General features: G+C 41.1%; 1 protein-coding gene across 9 annotated transcripts in view; it reads right to left on the bottom strand.

Moving 5' to 3' along the window:
* AKAP13 (A-kinase anchoring protein 13) overlaps positions 1 to 21697 on the bottom strand; it is a 217662-nt gene that overhangs the window by 130666 nt on the left and 65299 nt on the right. For all 9 annotated transcript variants that reach the window (XR_006166569.1, XM_042803861.1, XM_042803860.1 and 6 more), the window contains one exon: positions 5054 to 5201. Coding sequence is in view for 8 of the 9 variants with exons in the window: in XM_042803861.1 (XP_042659795.1) it covers positions 5054 to 5201 (148 nt within the window). In the remaining variant the exon portion in view is untranslated. The remainder of the gene's footprint in view (positions 1 to 5053; positions 5202 to 21697) is intronic.

Below are 21697 nucleotides of genomic sequence, written 5' to 3'. Positions count from 1 at the left end.
CTGCCTAGAGCAATTAAGTACACCAAAGAGGATGGACTGCAAAAAGTCTTCTTGGCTACACTGTTTTATTCTATTTTAGGGGTTTTTTTTGTTTCTTAATTAAGAGTATTTTCAAATGCACAACTGGTATTGCCAAGTGGTCATTTGTTATGCAACTTGTTTACCCTTTTGGTCTACCAGCACAAAGATTGTAATTCATTAAATATAACTTTTTCTATGAAAAGTTATTTCTTAGGGGAAAACACAGTCTGTGGTAGAAGAGAATAAAGTATGAACATATGTAAAGGATTTCACAGTAAAAGAAAAGCTTGAAATGTAGATATTTCCAAGCTAATTTAAATTAATTTTGGTCTATCGTTTCAACTAGCAGGAAAAAAAGTAAGAAAAAAACCCACAACCCACAGAACTATGGAATTAAGAACAAGTTAAAGACTGAACCTGCTTCTCCACCTTAGCTTAAGCATGGAGAGAAAGCTCCCATTGAGTCAAGGCATTTGGAGTAAATGCGAGTGTTTCAGCCCTGTGGAAACTGCTGGCAACCAGCTACCAGCAAACAGACACCCTCTCAGGCCCCTTATCTGCCTCTAATTTTGCTGCTCCTCCCCTTCGGAACCCATACAAGAATCCTGCACTATTTGAGATCAACCAACAAGAAAAAAGTTGGGTATTACAGAGCAAAGGCTGAGAGTGATACAACACATTGAAATAGTACACACAAAGGCAATTATACCTCACAAAATTACCTTACTTACTGTTTCAGTGCCTTGGTTTACAGACAGGGTATTTCTTACCCTTCACTTACATGATCAGGAGCTGCTGCAGCTCTGGGTTTACAGTACTACATTGTCTCTCCCTGTTTGAAATTTAATTTCAAATCTCCACTGAGCTCTTCTGCATCTCCCACATATTACACATCAGTCTTTAAATGCAAAGTAAAATGTGTGCCTAATAACGCAGCCATTATTGTGATGGCATACAAACTTGCACTAGATGCACCACACCAGTACACCAGCTCCCAGCATGCCAGCTCACTCTGGGGGCTTTCTCCTGCAAGAAAGTTCTCCCAGATCTTCCCAAGAGCTTCCCAACACCGAGATGCTGAGATGCCTCCATGACAGGCTATGGTCAGGGCTTTTGACTCATGTGGACAGGGATGAGGTCATTCCTTCTTTTGCTGGTTTGTTTGCTGGATCATGATTTGAGGCTGGAGAAAGCTGCTGTAGCAGCAGAGGCAGGTGATGAGGCTGCTGTCTTGCAATGAAGTTTCACTTCTCTGCATTAACACAGACTTTCTATACTACCATATCCAATCTGCTTGCCCACTCAGGGTCTCAGTTACACTCCCTGCCCTGCAGAGATGCTGGGAGGCAAAAAATAGTTTAAAGATTATGACAGTCTCAGTTACTACAGTAACAAGGACTTGCTGAAAAGCTCAGTTTATGACCAACACTAAATACGATGAACATCCATGACATAAGTGGACGCATCCATCCCCAACAGTACATTTCAGCAGCAACAACAGTTTAGCCACAGCAGCAGAGCTGGTATCATCCCTCTGCATCCTTCCCTTGTCAGACCTTTGGTATTTTCTTAATACCCAAATTCCAGCAACCAAGCTTTGGCAACTAATGATACCCAAACTTGAGCAATATTCAGTGCCATTACATCGCTGCCTGCCACGTCAATGGACCTTAATATGGTATCTGGCAAGACAGTGTTTGAAATTGTTCTTCAGAACTACAGAGTGACTCTAATATCAAGGAAAACTTCAATTAGGGAGAATTTGAAGCAAATTGTTTAGAAACTGAAGCATTGTAACAGTGACAGTAAAGCAATAGTTAAATAAGCTTTTGGTACCTTGTCACCAAGGCAAACAGAAACTTAGTTGGAAGATGTAACCTGGTTTATCCTTAGGCTGGCAAAGTAGCTACTGGAAGCGCACAAAGCATCATCTACTGCTTAATTTGTGTATTTCAGAAGCTTATTTTGATACTTCACGTTATGACAGGTCAGCTCAGATAAGAATCTGTTTCTTACAAGGGGAATCATTTACATTAAATTAACACAGTCAGTAGGGCACTCATCCCATCCTTCCAAGCAAGTGCAGAAATACAGGTAGTATTTTGTCCTTTGAATGACTGCTGAATCTACATTTAACCATATCTTCAGGTAAAAAAAGCTGCTCTCATAAATACACAATCAGAAGTCTTTTCTTCTATTATGTACAGAAATAAAAGCTTACATTGGAACAGTACTGCTAACTATATTCAGTGTTTAAGGCTGATGATAAAGACAGCATAAGAAAGAGGCAGATTGCTGTAGTAATTATAAAAAATGTAGCAGTCATTTGATGCTGCAGTTCTAAGCTTTTATTTAGGTAAAGTCTTTCAGAATACAGAGAATTTTCACACACAATGAGAATTTAGAAGGTATTCTGACAATTTAAATTTCCATTCCATTTTCTTTAATTTCTAAACTAAAACCACCTTATGTTGTTGAGATTTATTTTTAATGTAATTTCCTTTGAAAGCTTTGCTACGACATTCTACTTAATTTTAGCAGCAAACATAATCAAAACATTTCTCTTTCTGGTTTTTACGCCTCCATACATCACCACAACTCCCAACAAAGTCAAGAAAAGAAAAATAAAGTCTGGTTTTGTTTTTACATTAGCTTTAACAGAATTATGGTTACCCCTTTCACCTCAGCCTCTGATGGACTTCATCTGAAGTCTCCTGAGGACCATATGAAACTCTGAGGACCTGGGATGAGGATGAGGGAAGAGCCTCCAAGCCCAGGAGGGAAGCAGAGGAGGTTCAAGGCAGGCAAAGTATGCTCCGGAGTGAATCAGCCCTTCCTTCATCCACCTGAGCCATCCCCGAGGAGCAGCTGTGCTCCCAGGGATGTGCAACATGTCTTGCATTGCAGGGACAAACAAAAGATGCTCAAAGCTGAAAGTGAAGGATGAGATTTTGGCTCAAAGCTGTTTGCAAGAGTTGCCTAGCAGAGCACTTGCTAAGTGCCCAGGCCTGGATGTTTAAACAAGGGCTGGTCTCCCACACAGTCTCTTGTTCATGGCTAATCCCACAGTGAGGTCAAATAACGCCAGCTCTGAGTCACCACAACCATCTCCAAGGCAACTGGACGAATATACAGTGTAAACACATGATTACAAATTCACTGTCAAGTTCAGGAAGGAGGAGGAGGAAGAGCTGGGCTGAAATAAGTCATGCTCTTATTGAAATCAGAGTAGTCAGTGCTGAAGCAACACTGGACAAATGCATCAGTGTCAGTGGAGGGTATAAAAAAAAATTGTTTTTTTCCCATTTTGCTTCTCCCCACCACTCCCTTCACCATCAAAGTATATTTTTGTCAGGTAGTTTCTCCGAAATTAGGTATGAGCACAGAAGAACAGTCGCTTTACATCTGAGATGTCACCTCTTCCCTTGTACCGCAGCCCCGGACAGTGCTGTCAGGCAGGAATAGGACCACCTTTCCAAAAGGTCTGTTAAATCTTTGCTGATACAAGCTGCATTTTGGGACACCACCCATTCCCATCCCATGCCACAAGATCACAACTCTACTGGGTCAAAAAAAAAAAAAAAAATAAAAGCCCATTATAACTAAAGGAACAATTGAGAGCAATTCCCTCCTGTCCCTTCCAGATTTCCCACTAATAGTGACAAAACGAGCCCCAGGGAGCTCTCCCCAGGGACAGCTGTATTTGGGGTGGGCAGGACAGGCAGAGCCCCGCGCATCGCTCCAGCAGCCCCCACCCCAGCTGCATCCACCACTGCTCCGAGGCCATTAGGGCCAGCAATGATAGGAAAGCATCTCTCCAGCCTGGAAATCCCATCAAATGTGCTGGTTCCCGCACAGGCTGAAGGGGAACACTGAAGCTTTTCAGTTCCTTTCTTGGCGAAACAGCCATGGTCCCGAGGGGGAGGTGAGGTCATTGCAAGCGGGGCTGGCAGAGCCCTGCACCCGCCACACAAAGGCAGGGAAGGAGTCACCCCTTCTCCCTCCTCTGGGAGAAAATAAGCACTAATCTAATTGATTGCACGGGGCTCCAGTCGTCAGTAACCGTAAAAAGATTTCTCTTCCCAAGGCAACTGAACAACCCGAACAGCACAAAAAGAGGAGGAAATGAAAAAATACAGTGGCCAACTTTTAGCCATTCATTCCCAGGAGGATAAGCTCCTTAGCTCAAATTTTACTTCATGTGCATCTCTTATAAAACAATAATTACAAGACAGATAAAAAGCAAACCCAAGAAATACACTTGATCACTTAAGCAATACTATGTATAGAGAAAATGTCAGGCGTTTTTCTCACACTAGCATCAATGTGCTGCATAGCAACAAGTCAGAATGAAAGGTTAATGGTAAGGACTGCAGCCTGGAACATGCTCATTCCCACGGTCCTGAAGTCACCAAAGGAAAATGCTGTGCCGATTTGTTTTGTTTTGTAAGCGGCACGAAGGTTGATAAAGAGAGGTGGGCTTTAATGTGGCAACCCACCCCGCCTGAACCGACTGTGCTGGAGGGGTGGCACCAAGCACCATACGCTGCCTGCCACCGCCACATGAAACACCGTGTTGGCTCTGATCTGCACGATAGGATTTAGGGGAGAAGGGCTGTATTTCACCAGGATGACAGCAATAAACCTCACCAAGTGAAGCAGATCCTATGTCTAGGTAGGACTTACTGGGCTGTACACTATTTGGTCAATAGCATCTCCAACCTGGCAAATGTGTCTTCCATTATCGCTCGCATTTAGAAGCTTTTTAATATGTGTAAATATAACCGTGTGGTTTCTACAACAGAATCCCATAGCTGCACATTAAATAATTTCAGAGTTGTACAATTCTAGCAAAACTAAGCAAGAGATTTTTAAAAGGCAAAAGCAGTCATCCAGACCACACATTTACACACTTTGAAAGTGTAAATGAGGAAAAAGACAACCAATAAAACAGCATTACATATAGGTCCACTTGAATTAACCAGATTTCATAGACTGATACACTGATATGCAAAGAAAGGCAATTGTTTACCAGGAGAAATTGTCTCCAGACTTCCAGGATTAATCTTTCTTGTGCTTGTGCAGTGTTGGACAGTTGACCCAGTGAAGACCAAGTAAAAAACTACATCATCTTCAACTTTATCTTCCTCAGTCAGCTGCACTGTAATAACAGAGTCACCCTACGATAAAGGACAAGAAAAAGGTTAGGTTTACATTTGCAAGAAATGCATGATATAAAATAAAACTTCTCTACCTAGAAGACTCCCACTCCCTGTTCATACACTCCTTTCACATGACTTGGGGCCCATCCTAATTTTCAAATATGCAAGTCATCCTTAGCATGCCTCTTAGCACCACAGCTAGCCAACCAGCTAGCGAATACGTTGAGTGCAGCTCTGGGAAGAGATATGTAGAAATCTCAAGGGTATATTCAAAATAGCAACTTAATACAGTGAAATCACGCCAAGTCTGACAAACATGAGCACACACCCCACACAGGGTTTTTTATACACACACACATGCATATATACACTTATCCCCCCACATACATATAGGTAAAACAACAGAATTGGCATAGCGGCCTAAAACTGCCTCTGTCTTCATAAATTTGAACAAATTCCCCAAATCTTGCTTGAGCGTTCACATTTCCCCCATCCAAGCCAGCCACTATGTTGACAGTTCCAGTGTAACCAACTGAAGCATTGAATGCATCTCATCCAAAATTTATAAATGCACAAAGATACCAAAGTTTCATATCCACTGAGATTTTTTCCACCTTCCTTACAAAAAAACAACTGTGGCTCTACAGACAGCGGTAGCTCTTCTCACTCATCTGTAAAGCTCTGTATGTTATCAAAACCAGCAGTTCTTCAAGCCTTGAAAAGCAATCTGTTGTGATCTGTTGGCAGAATATTCCTCCTTAGTTTTAGAGAGGCTTTGTTTCAGTATCTCATTTTTTGCTCATCTTTTCTATCAGCAACAGTTATGTTCATAAAGGGCACACATGTTTATCATCGTTAACCCAGCACAGGATACAGTAAATACTCCTGATATTCATACACCTGCATGGACAAGAACAGGAGCGATACCCACCAACTTCAGTTTTCCATGGGGAAGGGAAAGCAAGGAAACAGGATGGCCTGAGGTTACTGCAGAACTAAGTGAAGCATTTTCATTTGATGTCACCATACATCATTTATCTGCCTGAAGAATTATATAAACTATGAGACAGTGAGAACAACAGACTGTGACATGACCTTTTGCCCCTTTTCTACCAAGATCAAAACCAGTTGGATGCCCCAGTTCTACACTGCAGCTGCATTAGCCAGCTCTCTGCCACCACCCCATTGAGCATATGGTTAAGGCTGCAAACCTGGAAAAGATTTTATTATTATTATTATTGTTGCTGCAGATTATATAATTCTAATTTGCATATCCAATAGAATACGCATGACATTTATTTTAAAACCTTCTCCTTAAGATCCCTCAGTTTCTCCCTTCTCTTTGTCAAATATAAATATTGCAGAAAAATCCCAGACTTCCAAGCCCTCACGTACACCCGTGCTGCATTAGCATCGCTGCCTCACGTCTCCCCCACCCTCCCTCATCTCAGCTCCTTCTGTGCCCCACCACCACAGCTGCCTCCTCCAAGTTCATGTCCGGTTCTCCTCTGATCTGGCCTGTCTGGTACCTCTTGCCAGGGGCAGGATTGCACCTTGTTTTGATAGAAACAAGGTTTTGCAGTGCAGCACACAACCAGCCCCTGGTCTTAAAAACAAATATATGGGTCAGTCTTATAACACACAGGAAAGAACCATGAATTCAAAAAAAGATAAATGGAACAGAGAGTCTAGTCTGCATTTCCAGAGGTTGCGGAGTTACAAATGCACATTTTAGGAAGGTCTCATGTGATAATACCAGACCAGACTTCCAGCTGGGGAGAAAGGAACCATGTAGCAAAAGTATATACTGTATATAGTCAGTGTTAAAATAAAAACAGGTGCAAAAAGAAATAAATCAAGCTTTAAATTCAAGCATGACTAGTTCACATGCTGAGTGGAAAACTAAATATTCCTTTTCAAGCAAATGGATCCAGTTTTGAGCGGATGTTCAAAAAAACAAAAGCTGAAGTTTTAACCTACAAACCCTTTGTGCTTTGGTTTTTACATCTGCCTTTGTTCAAACTGTTCCTCCCTTAAGGCATGAACATACAAACTACTTAAATGGACTTTAAGCGCAGGTGACATTTCAGGACACTCATCAACACAGCTGGTTGTCTGAAATGGTATCTGTTAAAGGAGATTTTTCTTCTATTTAACTCAGAAATCGAGTACAGCTAGTCCTATTCCTGCAAAAGGAAAGCAAATCCGCACAGAGCGCATGGGAGAAGACACCTGTTTATCCATGCAAACTACTCACATTTCAAGGAAAAGCACTTTAATTTGCAGCATTACTGCAAAAGTTGATTTGCATATTTTGTTATTGACAAAAAAGCATGTAAATACATGTAAGAAACCTCAACACCAGAGGTTCCACATAAACGGAAATTTGTCTAAACTGAGACTTAAAAAAAGATAGCTGAACTTCTTATACAGATACCTGACCTAATTTTGAGGGTCACTCTGCTTTGGAGGCTGGTCAGACCAGATGACCTCCAGCAGTTCTTTCCAACCAAATTATTCTACTCTCTGTATTTTAATTCACTTTATTTCAGTTATTGTTTAAGTGTAGGAGGAGCACAGATTATCATCAGCTGATACCAATTTAAAGGGCTTTTCAGCTGTGTCTAAGTAGCACTTTATGGTGGGACAGTCTCCACTACCCTCCTCCCCCTCTTCTGGGGGACCCTTCAGCAAAAGACTAAAGGGGAATGCACAATATCCTTATCATGATAATTTAGGATCTTTGGGGTTTTTTACTTGAAATTTTAAGTTATCTCCAAATATCAAGAGCAATAATGTGCCACTTAACGGCCGTGTGCTTCAGTTTACTTACAGGTGCCATCTCAGCTACCTCTTAGCTGTGCTGTGCCTGGTACAGCTCATGTATGTGCATGATGTGAGCTGAGATCCCAGAAGCAAAAGAGCAAAGCACTAAACAAGAAGGACCATCTTCCTTCAACATACATCTCTACTTGCCCGTCGTTAACAATTTAATTGCCTGCTGCCAATTTTAGTGTGATTTTTAAAAAGTTATATTCAAACAACTTATTTATTTGGAAAGGAAATAATGCACAGAACTAATCGCTCTCTTTCCAACATTTTTGAAGTTAAAGAAAATCAGTCACAAATGCAGCCAGATTCCTCCAACCCACATAGAAGACTTTTCAACAGCCCTATTGCATACAGACTCCAAAAACATTTTAATTGATGTATGTTTACCTTTATTCATTTAATATTGTCCAAAAAATGTCATCTGTTCAGTATCACTGCCACACAAGGTGGTTATTATAACCCCTCTTTCATCCCAAATGGCTAGAAATGGAAGGCCAGCCTGCCAATATCCCTTTGGTGAAAGTACAGACAGATCAAAGCCATTCTCTGGAATGCTCCAACAAATAAGAATAATTTAATTTCAAAACTAGTTTGGATGGACTAATATTTACTTGGCTTAAAGCCCATTGGAAATGAAAACATTCCATTTTGGTCCATTCATGAAAGAGGTCACACTCTCCCTCGTTCAGATCTGAAAATCTCTGGTTTCAGATAGCTGTAATGAGATGTAAAGAAGGTGGACGTGGCTCTTTACTCTAAATATATTCCCTTCCCCGAACCAAAGGGAGAAAGCAGGTCTGCCTTGCCAAGGGATGGATGCACTGGAAAAACTAAGCCTGACCTTGGGCTTTAAACCACCATGAAACAATTCAGAAAGGAACTTTACAGTGGCACATCTCTGAACCTTTGTCTTAATTAAGGCAGCAGAAATATCAGCAACAGGTACGTTTCTCTACAATGGACCGTGATGGGAAAAATATTCTTAGCATGCTGGCTAACATATTTTAAAGTTTCTAAAAGAAAAAAAAAAAAAAAAAAAAGAGGAAAAAAAGAACAAAAAATAAGACAAGCTGCACTTTTATAGCTGAAGCATGTGATTTCTAAGCTGGTTTTCCCCCCATGTTTCATAGTGGGAATTATGAAGTACGTTATCTAACCCATTAACCATTCACTCTGACTTCCCCCCCACACACACACACAGTCTATAAATACTTATTAAAATGAAGCATGCGTTAGATACTGAGGCACTCAAGCATTACTTCAGCATTCTGCTTTTAATGAGAAAACATTAACAAACAGTAACAGTTAATTTGTTCTACACAGAAAAGCAAAATTGCTGCTGACTACCACTGCCATCTCCGGCTGTATTTTCATGCAGGAAAAACCCAGGCAGTGCAATCCTACTGAATGCAAAGTCCATGAGCTAGATAGAGACTCACATGTAAGGAAAGAAACCTTTCTCCCAATATATCTCCTTCTAAAAGCTGTTGTAGATGTTGGTGTTACGATGCTTTATGAAAGAGGCTGGATTAGGTGCTGGGTTAGATGAGTAAATGTAACCTGCCACTGTAACAAGTTTCATTTAGTTTCCACTATTCATAGCATGAATCAGATGCTTGTTGGGTCATTGCTTATTGCATTATGTTGGGACACAAAAGGAGAAATATGCTTTTGAAACACTTTTTTTCTTCCCCTTTTGGAAGCTCTAAATAGAACCCAAGAGAGCTGCACTGTACCCAGGATGACAGCACAAATTCACAGTTGTGGTTTCTTCCTCCTCCTTCAAGGAATTCAGGCTCATTGGTACCTTTATTCACTTTTAGGTGGAGTTGGACTTGCTGTTACCCAAGCTACTACTTGACACAGACTACACAGGATCAGGCTGTAATTACAGCAGGAGGCAAGCCTTTTCACATCCCTGCACTTCGAGTTTCCCCATCAATGAAATGGGAATTGTGGTTCAAATACACTGAGTATTTTTCATCTAAATGGCTTTTAAAAGGACATCTGGCTTTTCAATCATATGACGTTTTCTTTGGAAAGTGGAAGACTGACAATAATTAAGTCAGACAAAATCAAAGGGAAAGTTGAGACAATTCTACCTCAAATTGAAAACTGCAGAATACTCGCAAATCAGCTGGAGGATAGAAAAGGAAACTGCAAGGCTGCTTAGAAAATGTAGCAGAAATCATCCCACAAGAAAAAGTAAAATGCAATTATCTAGATGCTCAATGATCCATTACCATCTACCTCTGCCAGTACACAGCAAGATCAACAGCTAAACTTTCGCACGCAGACAGTGTCCCCATCTCTGCTGAGTATCTCGGAAGATCCCTCCCATCTAAGGTTACTTCGGTTGGTGCAAGCATGTGCTTAACCCCCTGGAGATCCACATCTGGAAGGGACACACACAGCACATGGGCACAAGGACATCTCCATGCAGAACAAAACCAGGCGCAGCCGCACGGGCTCCTGACTGCAAAAGGAGATGCGGGTTTGGGCAACTATTTTTAGAGCAAACATGACAGTGCTCTCATCTCCTGGAATAACCCTTTTGATTGAGAAAGGCTTGGATCCCATTTTTTCTAGATCTGACTAGGCACTCCGGCCAGTCAGCTGCAATACAGGCACCAAGTGCTGTCACTGCTGGCTTATAAAACCAAGGGATGATCATCTTCCACGCAAGTAAATAACCTGCGTCCAGCAAACTCTTCCAGGCTGCTGTACCCAGGTTAACCGAAGCCAATGAGCAGCCCATACCTGAAGGGTGGAACCTGGGGATGGGTACTGCCTTCAAAACATCCAGCTGAGTCCCCTTTCCTCTCTGCCTTAGAATGGGGTGAGTTTGTCAGTGGACCTCACTTAATCTTGAATGCATTTTCTCTCATGGGAACATTATTAGGGCTTCTAAATTGCTTCCTAAGACTTCACTCCCAGATGCCACAACACCACAACTTGAAACATCCATCCCATTCCCTTCTGCAGATGTGGCCATTTACTCTGAAAGCTCTCAGCACATGTATATAAAAGGAACAGACTGTGGAGGAGGTCAGAGGTATCTGTTACAGCGAGATAACAGCAGTCATTACAGACATCCTCAATTTTGCCACTATGTATTGACTCAGAAGAGCATTTAGGGGGGAAAAAAAAAAAAAAATCACATCAAACACAGTTTATTCTGCAGAACTCCAGTCCTTAGAAACAAAGGTAGGGCTGTGGAATCTGTCTGAACATGAGCAGCTCTAGAAATCCCTCCTCGCCTGGAGATATCCCCCTTGATAAAGGCAGTGACCTGGGTCAGGAGCGTGGAGAAAGATGGATGTCGTTCGGTTAGAGTGTTGCAACCTCCTGCAGATAAAACCTCCAGGGAGAGACTCCAGAAATAAATAGAATGGCAAGCTGCCAAGTTTGGGGTAGATTTGGGTCCTTTTTCATAGTCAGTGACTTCAGCTTCCTTGATCTTAAAGGAGCATGAAGCAGAGATGTGTTTTGTTTTCTTAAAATAATTTTTTAAAAAAAAGTACAAAAGACGACAAGAATTACTCCAATGTTGTGGGTTTGGTTTTTTTTTAAAAAAAAAAAAAAAAAAAAAAAAATCAATCTCCAAACCTAACTTTATTTCCCTTTGAAATTAACAGCAGTGCTATTATTTCTGCCAGTGACAGGTTTCAGGTTAACAGCACGGATACTGAGCCCCTCTGTGATGAGAAAGACAGATTTTGCAAAGCAGCCTCTTACCCTTAGGAAAATACAATTGCAGACCATAATGTCTTGCCCACAGGCCACCAAAAGAGCAGAACAATGGTACATGTTTTTCTGCCAGCCCACATAGCAACCTAAGGTGATACCTTCCATATTTCATTAGCGCTGCACTGAGCCAAGCGTTCTCCTCCAGTGCTAGCCACAAAGCCATGCCTGAAACACTGACATATATGCAGAATAACTTTCTGCTCTCCACCACTTTCTTCCCTCAAAGGTAAGAAAGAACTTGGTCCAAAAATAAGATTAACTTAGCACACTGATGGATAAAAAGTTGACGCAGTGTAAAGTAGAGATACAAAATCAAAAGACCATTTAGTTAAGACTTTTTGGATAAAAGGAATATGTGGGAAAACATGGACATCTACAATAAACAGCCCTGAACTGTTGCCTCAAGGACCAAGCTGGCTCCCACAGTTCCACCCTGAGTGCAACCTGAGCTAAAAACACAGCATGGGCACCCTTGACCTGCCTCTGCCTGCGGACCCAGCATCATTGCATCTGATTTATTAATTCAATCTCACAACTACACTGCGTCCCAAGCCAGTCCAGGTGTCTAATCCTGCAGCAGAGTTTATTTGCAAAGAAATAAATGGTTTGAGAAGCGTGAGGGATGGCTTTCCTACTCTGAACCCATGCGAGCAGCACAAACTCCTGCAGAAATGAGTACACTTGAGGAAATGCGTTATTAGTATCCCACATCTTTAACAAAGCATGTCTCTGTCAGTCTCCAAATCAATCAGCTCAGAGATGAATCTTTACTGAGTGTCAAGATGCTATTATAAATATTACATGCATATTAATCCAGGCAGCTTGAACGAGATCTCTACAGACTGCCAATCCATCAAAGTAACAAGATCTCGTTAGTGCTGAAAGAGACACATGATTTATCTTTATGGGTACATCTTCATGACGTACCACTTTGCTACAGAGCCAGGCAGGTTATTAGATTGGGCTGTTAATAGCTAATTTAGCTGTATCATTGCCTTAGCATGGGGCTCCACATGCTCTGCTGCACTTACATCACCAGCACTTGCTCAGAACATGCTTAGTGCATCTGCTTGGTGCCTGACTGTGCTATGCAGACAGCCTTCACAAAACTGAAAAGCCAAGGTAATTTCTAGTAATTTTTAGCATACAAGAAGACGTGATAAAATTAACAATAAAATTAACAATAAGATTAACAGCAAAATAGCAAAAAGGAAAGTTAAGGAGGAAAATAGAAAGGATGAGAAAAGTGCCATTCAACCATTTGTGCTATATGCAAACATCTAGGGAAGAACTGCTATGAAAATGTTATTGTTTGGGTGAAATTGGCAGTACAGTGAAGAAAATATTGATTTAATTTTTCATTCATTTTGGCAGTTTAGTCTTAGCCAGACCACTCATCTAAAACATTGTGTGCTTGCTGTCCTCAGTCACCGTGGCCTATACTGCCTGAATAAGCAAGTATTGACAGTAACCCCAAACCCCTTCCACCACAAGCCCCAAACAGCTCTGATACAGAGACAAAGCAGGTATGGAGGTACACAAGCAGTAACACATTGGGGTTGCCCTCTCAACTATGCAAGTCTTTATATAATGCCACCACATGAACATGAAGACAAGATGAAAGACAGGGGGATTTTCTCTATAGCCGAGTATCCTCTCCAGTGCCATCCAGTTTCCACAACAAGTACTGATCTTACTATTAGAGTTTTTTCAGAAATTGTGGAAACTATTACAATCAATTCCTATAAAATACACACAAATTGATGGGAATGTCTTGCTCTGGCCTCATCCTAAAGCCTCTTCTGATCTTCACTGTTAGAGAATTGAACCGGATGATTTTATTACCAGCTGCTTGAGTGATTAATTACTAATTATTCACATAGCAGTAGCAAAAAAATTGTAGTGCTTGTGACAAATCGGAGGCAGTCTGAATGTATTCAGCGACTAACAGAAATTCAGCTATTCTCTTGGCACCAGAGAGGTAGAAAGAGTCACAGTTCCTGGAAGATAAAGTACATATGACACATGATTTGAAACAATCTCATATTACTGGAGTATTTTCACAAATAGCCTTGATGTGTCTTAAAGAAAAGAAAAATAGACAGGTTTGAACATTAAGATCCAAAGCCGTAAAAGAAAGCAGAAGGATGGCGTTTTCCTAGTACTTCAGCCTCCTCTACAGTACAGCAAAACCCTCAAAGAGACAAAGCTCACAGTGTGTTTCAGAGTACTTGTTTTCCTGCCAGCTGCAAAATATCCTCACCAGTCTTTAAATATTTCACAACTACAGTACTTAGGGCTACTGTAATGAATGATACAGACATTTTTTGCTACTAAAGAATAGAAACCATTATAACCATTTTCTTACTGAAGAAGTACCCCCCCCCCCCGCAACCACAACTACTAGACAGATGAAACTTTTGAAATGCTTAGAAGAAACACTTTGAAACAAAGATACAAATGAAGGCAGCCCTGCAGAAAGCAGCGCTGAAAACGTGTCCTGCAACAGAACTGCCACATGATGGCAGTGCACAGCATCCATCTTCGCACAGAACAATTAATCACAGTTTATTTTATTTTCCATTTAACCACAATATGGAATTGCTTTACTGAGCAAGGCGGAGGACGAGCATTTGCAGAGACACTGCATGCAGCACAACCTTCAGAAGCAGACAGGAGGCAGTGCAGGTTGAGTGCAGGTTTGAGAGGTTATTTGAAAACATCATGCTTTCATCAAATCAACATGCTCATAACCACACCTCTCTCATCAGCTTTGCTGCCAGAACTGCCTCTGGTCTAACAAAATGACTGTCAGCACTTTGTTACAGAAAATAATGTAGAGACATGTATCCTGATGAATGAGATGGGAAATGTGTTTGGTTATTCTAAAGGTAACATAAGAATGTTTATGAACTCTCTATAAAAATACATTCCACAGAGGAAGAATAGTTGAATAGTATTTTCACTCTCTTAAACACCAAGTCCTGATCTCCCTCGCTCATTCCTCCTGAGAGGAGGGGAGGCAACACTATCATTCAATGCTGGGGATGGGACACAATCTCTTAGTGTCTTTCCAGGTATCAGCTACCACGATAAAGATCCCTGAATTCAGAGCTCAAGACATACACATTATTTCACCCAGTTTTAATAAAACTCTTAGTGTGACAGTATAAGGATTCCTTTTGCAGTCTCAGAAAATAGGCTGAAGCAATTTAATAGTTCCCCAAAAGAGGAGATCGTTGTCTCCTCTGCTTTGCCACCCCTACCTTGTACAAGCTTCACCATCTTTCTTCTAGAAGTTAAAGTTCACACATAATGCTGAAAAGTAGTGGTGAGTTAAGGGCAGAATTTCAGACAAGCATCCCAGACTTTAAACTAGACCATTTATTGTTTACCAGCACATTCATACCCACAAAGCAGGATCACAAAGAACACAAGATCAAATGGGTAATTATGGGAGGAGGGCTTTGAACCAAAATCACCAGCATTTTTAGTTTCAGATAATATGAAAGAAGAGTTGAGAAAGGGCCTCTGAGCCATAATTTAAACAATGGCTTATCCTGGAGGAAGGTGATGCTGATGGTCAGGCGGTCTCTCCTGACTTCTCCAGCCACAGCTGGCCTTCAGTAAATGCACAGAAGTGAACATTTCACAAGGAATCCTACACTAACATCCCATAGATCTCACGAGCTAGCAAACGCCTCACTGAAGAGGAAAAAGCCAAATGAATAGCCTCACAATAACCGAACTGTGCAACCCGAAGTCTTCATTTAGGTACATGGGCACTGAGAAGCAGCTTGCCAGGGGTGGTGCAGAGCTCGGGTGGCAGCTGCCAGACAGAAATAAGTTTCAACAGAAGGGATTATTTCTTGCGTGGTATAGACCAGAATTTGGGAAATGGAAGATGAAAAGAATCTGGATCAAGGACCTACATGACAAAACCTTAAAAGATGAGGTCAAGCACAGTTTAGTGAGGAAACTACTTTGTCTGCAGAATGAAAGCAGAACCAGACGAGTCACAATATGCTCCTCTCAAAAAGTGAGTTTATTCAGGTGCCCCAACTGACTTTCTTAAAACCATCCAAGAAGCAGGTTCTTCCACAAGCAACACAAGCAAATAATTATTTGTAAAAGGTGCTCAGAGGCCTTCCACTCATTCATAATTCAAAGACATTTTGAAGGTGGGGCAGAAAACTAGTTTGTCATTAAGAAGAAATCAACTACCCAACAAATAAAAGACAAGAGGTTTATCAGATCCTCTCACCATAAACATGAACTAATCATCAAGGCTGGTTCTTCTCTTGCCTAAGGACCTCGAGAGAAAGTAAGACAGGGCTTCTGTATAGTGATTTTTCATGAGAAATTCCCACATCAAAAGCATGCGAGGTATGTTCTACTTTTTCTGCTGGACTGATCTCAGATATTCAGGCATCCCAGTGGCCTTTGCCACTATAGATGCCACTAAGCAAACAAATTCAGCATTAGTAGAAAAGTAACTAAACCACAGCTGCCAACCTCCTGACAACATTTTACTGTAAGATCCTAAAGGTATTTCATTTTGTCCTTTTGTCCCTTTGGTAGAGATTTCTGAAGATCATTAATTATCTAGCAAACAATAGTGCACAATTCACACCTGAGGTGGTTTCGGCCACCGTAACAAGCTGGCTGCCAGGCAAGCAGGCCTGCACAACACCTCGCTGCACTCACAGACATAGGGAACCACAGCACCTAGGACAAGTACTGCTGCCACAAGCCTCAAGCTCTATGTATTGTGAGCTTTTTGCTTTAATGCTTTAATATTTATTCAAAACAGAGGTTTTTTTTTCTTAAAACGTGACTATCACAGTTGTTTTTCTCAGGAATACACGGTGCACTTCAATAGGGCATCAGTCTGTGTGAAATATGTAAGTAGGAGAAAAATATTATAAGCATATTATCCTTCTCTTTACACTTTAGATTAAAGCAGGACGCACTGGGAAATCTACTGGAATAGTTCATTCATTAACAGAAGAGAGGACCTACTGTACCCAAAACCCAGGTTATATTAAGAGAGGGTCAATGCATTCTTTCTGAGGCTTTTGAAGTTCATACTTCATTAAGTTGCATGGCATTTTGGCTTGGAAGTGGGAACTCTCATCTCTACCAAAACTCTCCTTGAGGAACTCTGCAGGTTACACAGCTCGTAAGTGGCAGTTTATACAAGAGACTCCATCCACAGACCTGATTAAAGACCAAAGTCAATGGGAGCATTTTTATCAATTAAGTGTTTGCCCTCCCATGCAATCACCAGTTATGACACATTTGGGTTTGTCACTCCAAATAACATGGGCACACCTTAGACAAACCATGCAGAGGAGGAGTGCTGTGATTTAAAACACGTTTGTTCCTTTTAATCAAAAAGGAAAAAGGAAAAAAGTTTGCAGCAATACATCATCCTTCTCCAGCTGCTAATCTTTTCCATTTCACACCCACTGATGATTATCACCATGAAAAAACATTCCTGTCTTAAAGGCAGATCTAAGGTTGTAGCCTTGGTAGTAATCAAGAGAAGATGACACTTAATGCTTCCAACTCGCCCCCCTGCATGTCACCCCAGTCCTTTCCCAACACGTTCATTCATATCCAATACTGCTCTCATGTTATTCATCTAAAAATAATAATTAAAAAAAAAAAAAAAAAAAAAAAACCAAAAAAAACAACATTGATTTAAGAGTGGCAAGAGATGCGACTGGGTTAGAAAGATGATCAATAATGTTACGAAGATCCTATAGCGAGCAGAGGCTGAATTCAGAAATCATGCAGGTCACTTCTGAAGTACGATAATACGATTTTTCAGGACATTGTATGCAGCTGAAGACTCAACCTTGATCATTCACTCATGAGCACTCTATTAAAGTTTAGTTAGAAATAAGGACACACATTGTGATCCTCGATCCTTTTGTAATTAAATCTCCTGCTGAACTGCCGTGGTTTAACCCCAGCCAACAACTGAGCGCCACACAGCCCCTTGCTCACCCTCCCCTCCAGCAGGACGGGCAGAAGAGAGTTGGAAAGGCAAAAATGAGAAAACTCATGGGTTGAGATAAGAACAGTTTAGCAATTGACATAAAATAAGATAATGATAATGACAATAACAGTAAATAATTGTAATGAAAAGGGGAGAGACAAAACCCAGGAAAGACAAGTGATGCAAATGCAAACAATTGCTCACCACCAACCAACTGATGCCCAGTCAGTCCCTGAGCAGCAGCCCCGCAACCAACCGCACCCCTCCTTTTACTGAGCATGACATCATATGGTCTGGGACATCCTTTGGTCAGTAGGGGTCAGCTGTCACCAACGTGTCCCCTCCCAAACTCTTGTGCACCCCCAGCCTCCTCGCTGGTGGGGTGGTAGGAGGAGCAGAAGAGGCCTTGGCTCTGTGTAAACACTGCTCATCAGTAACCAAAACATCCCTGAATTATCAACACTGTTTCCAGCGCAAATCCAAAACATAGCCCCATACTAGCTACTATGAAAAAAATTAACTCTACCCCAGCCAAAACCAGCACATGGATACTCTGTTGGACTCTCAATTAATGACAACATTTATAAAAAAAACAAACAACACTTCACCTTTACAAAGCTCTTTCCCATTTTCTTTCTTTTGCCTGGATGTTAGCAACAGTTAAGTGACTAGAACATTTCTAAAGAGAGAACTTAATGAATCACAACAATGAAAAGGGTCACTTAGTAATAAATCTCCATTGTTTAGAGCACCGTTAACCCTTTTTTTCCTATCCACATACTCCTTGATGACCTGGATATTCCAATAACATTGACAAAAGCTAGGAAGTATCCTACAACACTGAATTTGAAATTTTTACTTCTGTTCAAAGTGAGATACAACTTTTATAAAAGGTGATGATCAGTGAGGTCATTGCAACTGTTTAACAAAACCAAACAAAACTGAAGCTCTCAACTTCCTACCTCCCATCAACCAAAGACTTCTGCAACCCTTCCACCATTCCACCCCACACCTGCCAGCAAACAGAACAATTCAGGTTTGAGACTCTGGGCTTCCTGAGCACGAAGCCCCAGGCAGATCAGAAATATGGTCTGAAATACTGTCCTTCATCCACTATGCTGTTCCTGATAAGAGTTCCCACATTGACAGGACAGCTCTGAAATACAAGAGGCATGCGAGTAAAGCCAGTTTCAGATTTAATCCTGTATCTGTGCACCAACAGAGATGTTTCCGACTCCAGCCTGAGGCAGGCACCCAAAGGCCTGTCCAGCCACACGGACTTTTTTTTGCACATCCTGCAGTAAAATGCACCTGAAGAAACCAATATATCTTAATGACTGTATTTCAGAGCCCCTTTTCCACAGAACATCCACAGTCGCACCAAAGGCTATGTAAAGCATGGTCCATATAATTACACAGTGGGAAGAAAACAACCCATGAGAACAGCAACAACAGAAATTAGATACACTCAATCCAGACAAGTGACGGTTGCTTTTTGTAACCTTGACCTGTGATAGTGGAAAAGCCGAGAGATAAAGCTCATTCTCTGTTAACACCTTCCCCATGCTACGCTGATTACGGCTCTGGAGACTATCTCTGCATTAAAGTCAAGCTTGCATCACAAAGTTTAAGACCACCGCTGCAATATGGAGAACTCAAACCATCACAGTTATGTGAACCACAGAAGACCTTTTCAGTGACTTCCCCACTCTACTATCCCACTTCTTCAGAACTTCACTGCCGGCAGCAAGACAGCAGCTCATGTTAGCACCCCAGTGAGATACCTGAGGAAGGAGGAAATGGGTTTGAACATCTTTATTTCAGATTCAAACCACAATATTAAGTCAAAGACTTTGCAAAGTAACGCTTCCTTTTATAAAGGCAATTACGTGTTGACAGTGGTACAGATGGGAGAGCTGCTTGACCTACAGCCTGTTTAAGCACCAGCATTAACCTTCCCTGTGCTATATTGAGGAACGCTTCGCTGCCCTATCTCTCCTGGCATGAGCTCCTCTGCCCCATGACTGCACTGCTGGGAGTAGCACCAAGCTCCGGCACCAGAAGAGTTCATTAAAACAGCTTTAAGGGCAGGTAACGAACAGCTCGGGGTGAGAGATAAAATGCTCCTGGGGGGACCAACTGAACGAGCCAGGGCCGTCTGTTTGCACAGGAAAGGCTGAGCTCTTGTCCCAGCCCAAATCTGCAGCAACATAATGCTTAGCTCTGGTTCCTGGCAACCTCGTAAACCAGCAAAAAAATAAGGTAATGCTTAAAATGGGGCAGATTTTATTAATCACAAAAACACAACACTCATTATTATTACAGGATGTGGTTTCCAATTTATCTCTTAATCTTAACACTTACAAAGGCCAGTAGTCTCATCATTACAGGCGTTACAGTGGTCACAAGCTCTGCAGAGGCAAGACAGCTGATTTTTACAGAAGAGGCAAATAAAAGTCAAGCAGCCAAAAGAAAGTACCAAGAAGGATGCAGCAGGAGATCTTCTATTTATGTACACTGACTTGAATAATATAAGAATCTCTATCCCTCTATTAGTGCGTATGTGGAAGTACCATGTTTTCCATCACCCACAAAACTTTGGTCCCAAGTACACTGACATCTCACATTCCCAAAACACTTTTCATAATTGTAAGGTATTAATCTGGACAACGGTAATTATCATATATGATAAAATGTGCTCTAGCTCTCTAATTGGCTTCCAGGAACTGGAAATGACATTTTTTACTTTTCCTAAAAGGAGCTCAGTAATGCTATCCATGATAAAAACAACTACCAAACGGAGTTTTCAGGATGAAACTCATGCAAGATTAAAAAAAAAAAAAAAAAAATCAATAGACAAAATTAGCAAAATTAAGTAATCTTGAATCTAAAGTATTGGCTTAAAAGAAGAAGAGCATATAGGATGCAATGCAAAGGTGTCAAGAATAAAAGGGTGAAATTTGGGGGAAGCAATTTTTCCTGAGAGCAGACAAGTGTATGGAGATCCCCTGACATGACTGTATTGCCTGTTATTTCCAGTCATTTACTTCACAGAGATCAAACTCCTTGAGGATAAATTCACAGGATACTGTTTTTAGTTATTTGAAAACAACCTCAAGGAGCCTATACATGGAAAAGGGAGTTGACATCACTTTGAAGAAGGAACCTGGTGAGGTTTGGGATTCGCCTACCAATGGCCAGCCCACAAAACTGTTCTGTCGCCCTTTTAAAAAATAAAAAGACCAGGAAGATACATTTTTCTTTATGTTCTGCTCACATCTAACAATTCTCAGATGAGCTGAGCTGTCAATTAACACCTCATGAAAAACAAAACTGATCTTAAAATGTACAAAGCATTTCTACTGAGAGCAAACAGGAAGACTAAATATTGAATTTTCAAGGTCCTTGAGTTTCTCTTTTTGCTACCTCCCACCCCCCCTGCTTCCTTAAGCTACCAAAATTTGTTTGTTTTGAAAGGGAAGTGATTTACGTATACACCTGGCCAGGGGAGGAAGAGATGAAAGGGAGTCATTGATGTATTAACAATGTTGTCATCAACTTATTTGCATTGTAAAGAAACACTATATTGAGTGCCATATAATCATTATTTTACACCAGGCTACATTTGACCTCAGACAGTCCTCCTCACTATCATGTGGGGATAAGGACTTTTAAGTACACTACTACAATATTACATATTAAATACAAACCCACACAAAACGGTGGGAAAATAAACCAAGTCAGAAGATAAGACTGGGAAAACAAAGCCTCCAGATTAGTTAAATCATACACTGTTCAAAAGACATAAGGATAGTTTTATCCTGCTTTCTACCATTCATGTGTTTCTACCATACCACCTACATCATATATTTACACACAAGTTTCATTCTCTTTTAATGTGTCCTAAGTTTAAATTAAGTTTCTT

This window comes from Tyto alba, unplaced genomic scaffold (assembly GCF_018691265.1).
Source record: "Tyto alba isolate M040663 unplaced genomic scaffold, T.alba_DEE_v4.0 Super-Scaffold_41, whole genome shotgun sequence".
NCBI classification, from domain to species: Eukaryota; Metazoa; Chordata; class Aves; order Strigiformes; family Tytonidae; genus Tyto; species Tyto alba.
The sequence above is the reverse complement of the archived record's forward strand: the minus strand, read 5'-3'. Positions and strand labels throughout refer to the sequence as shown.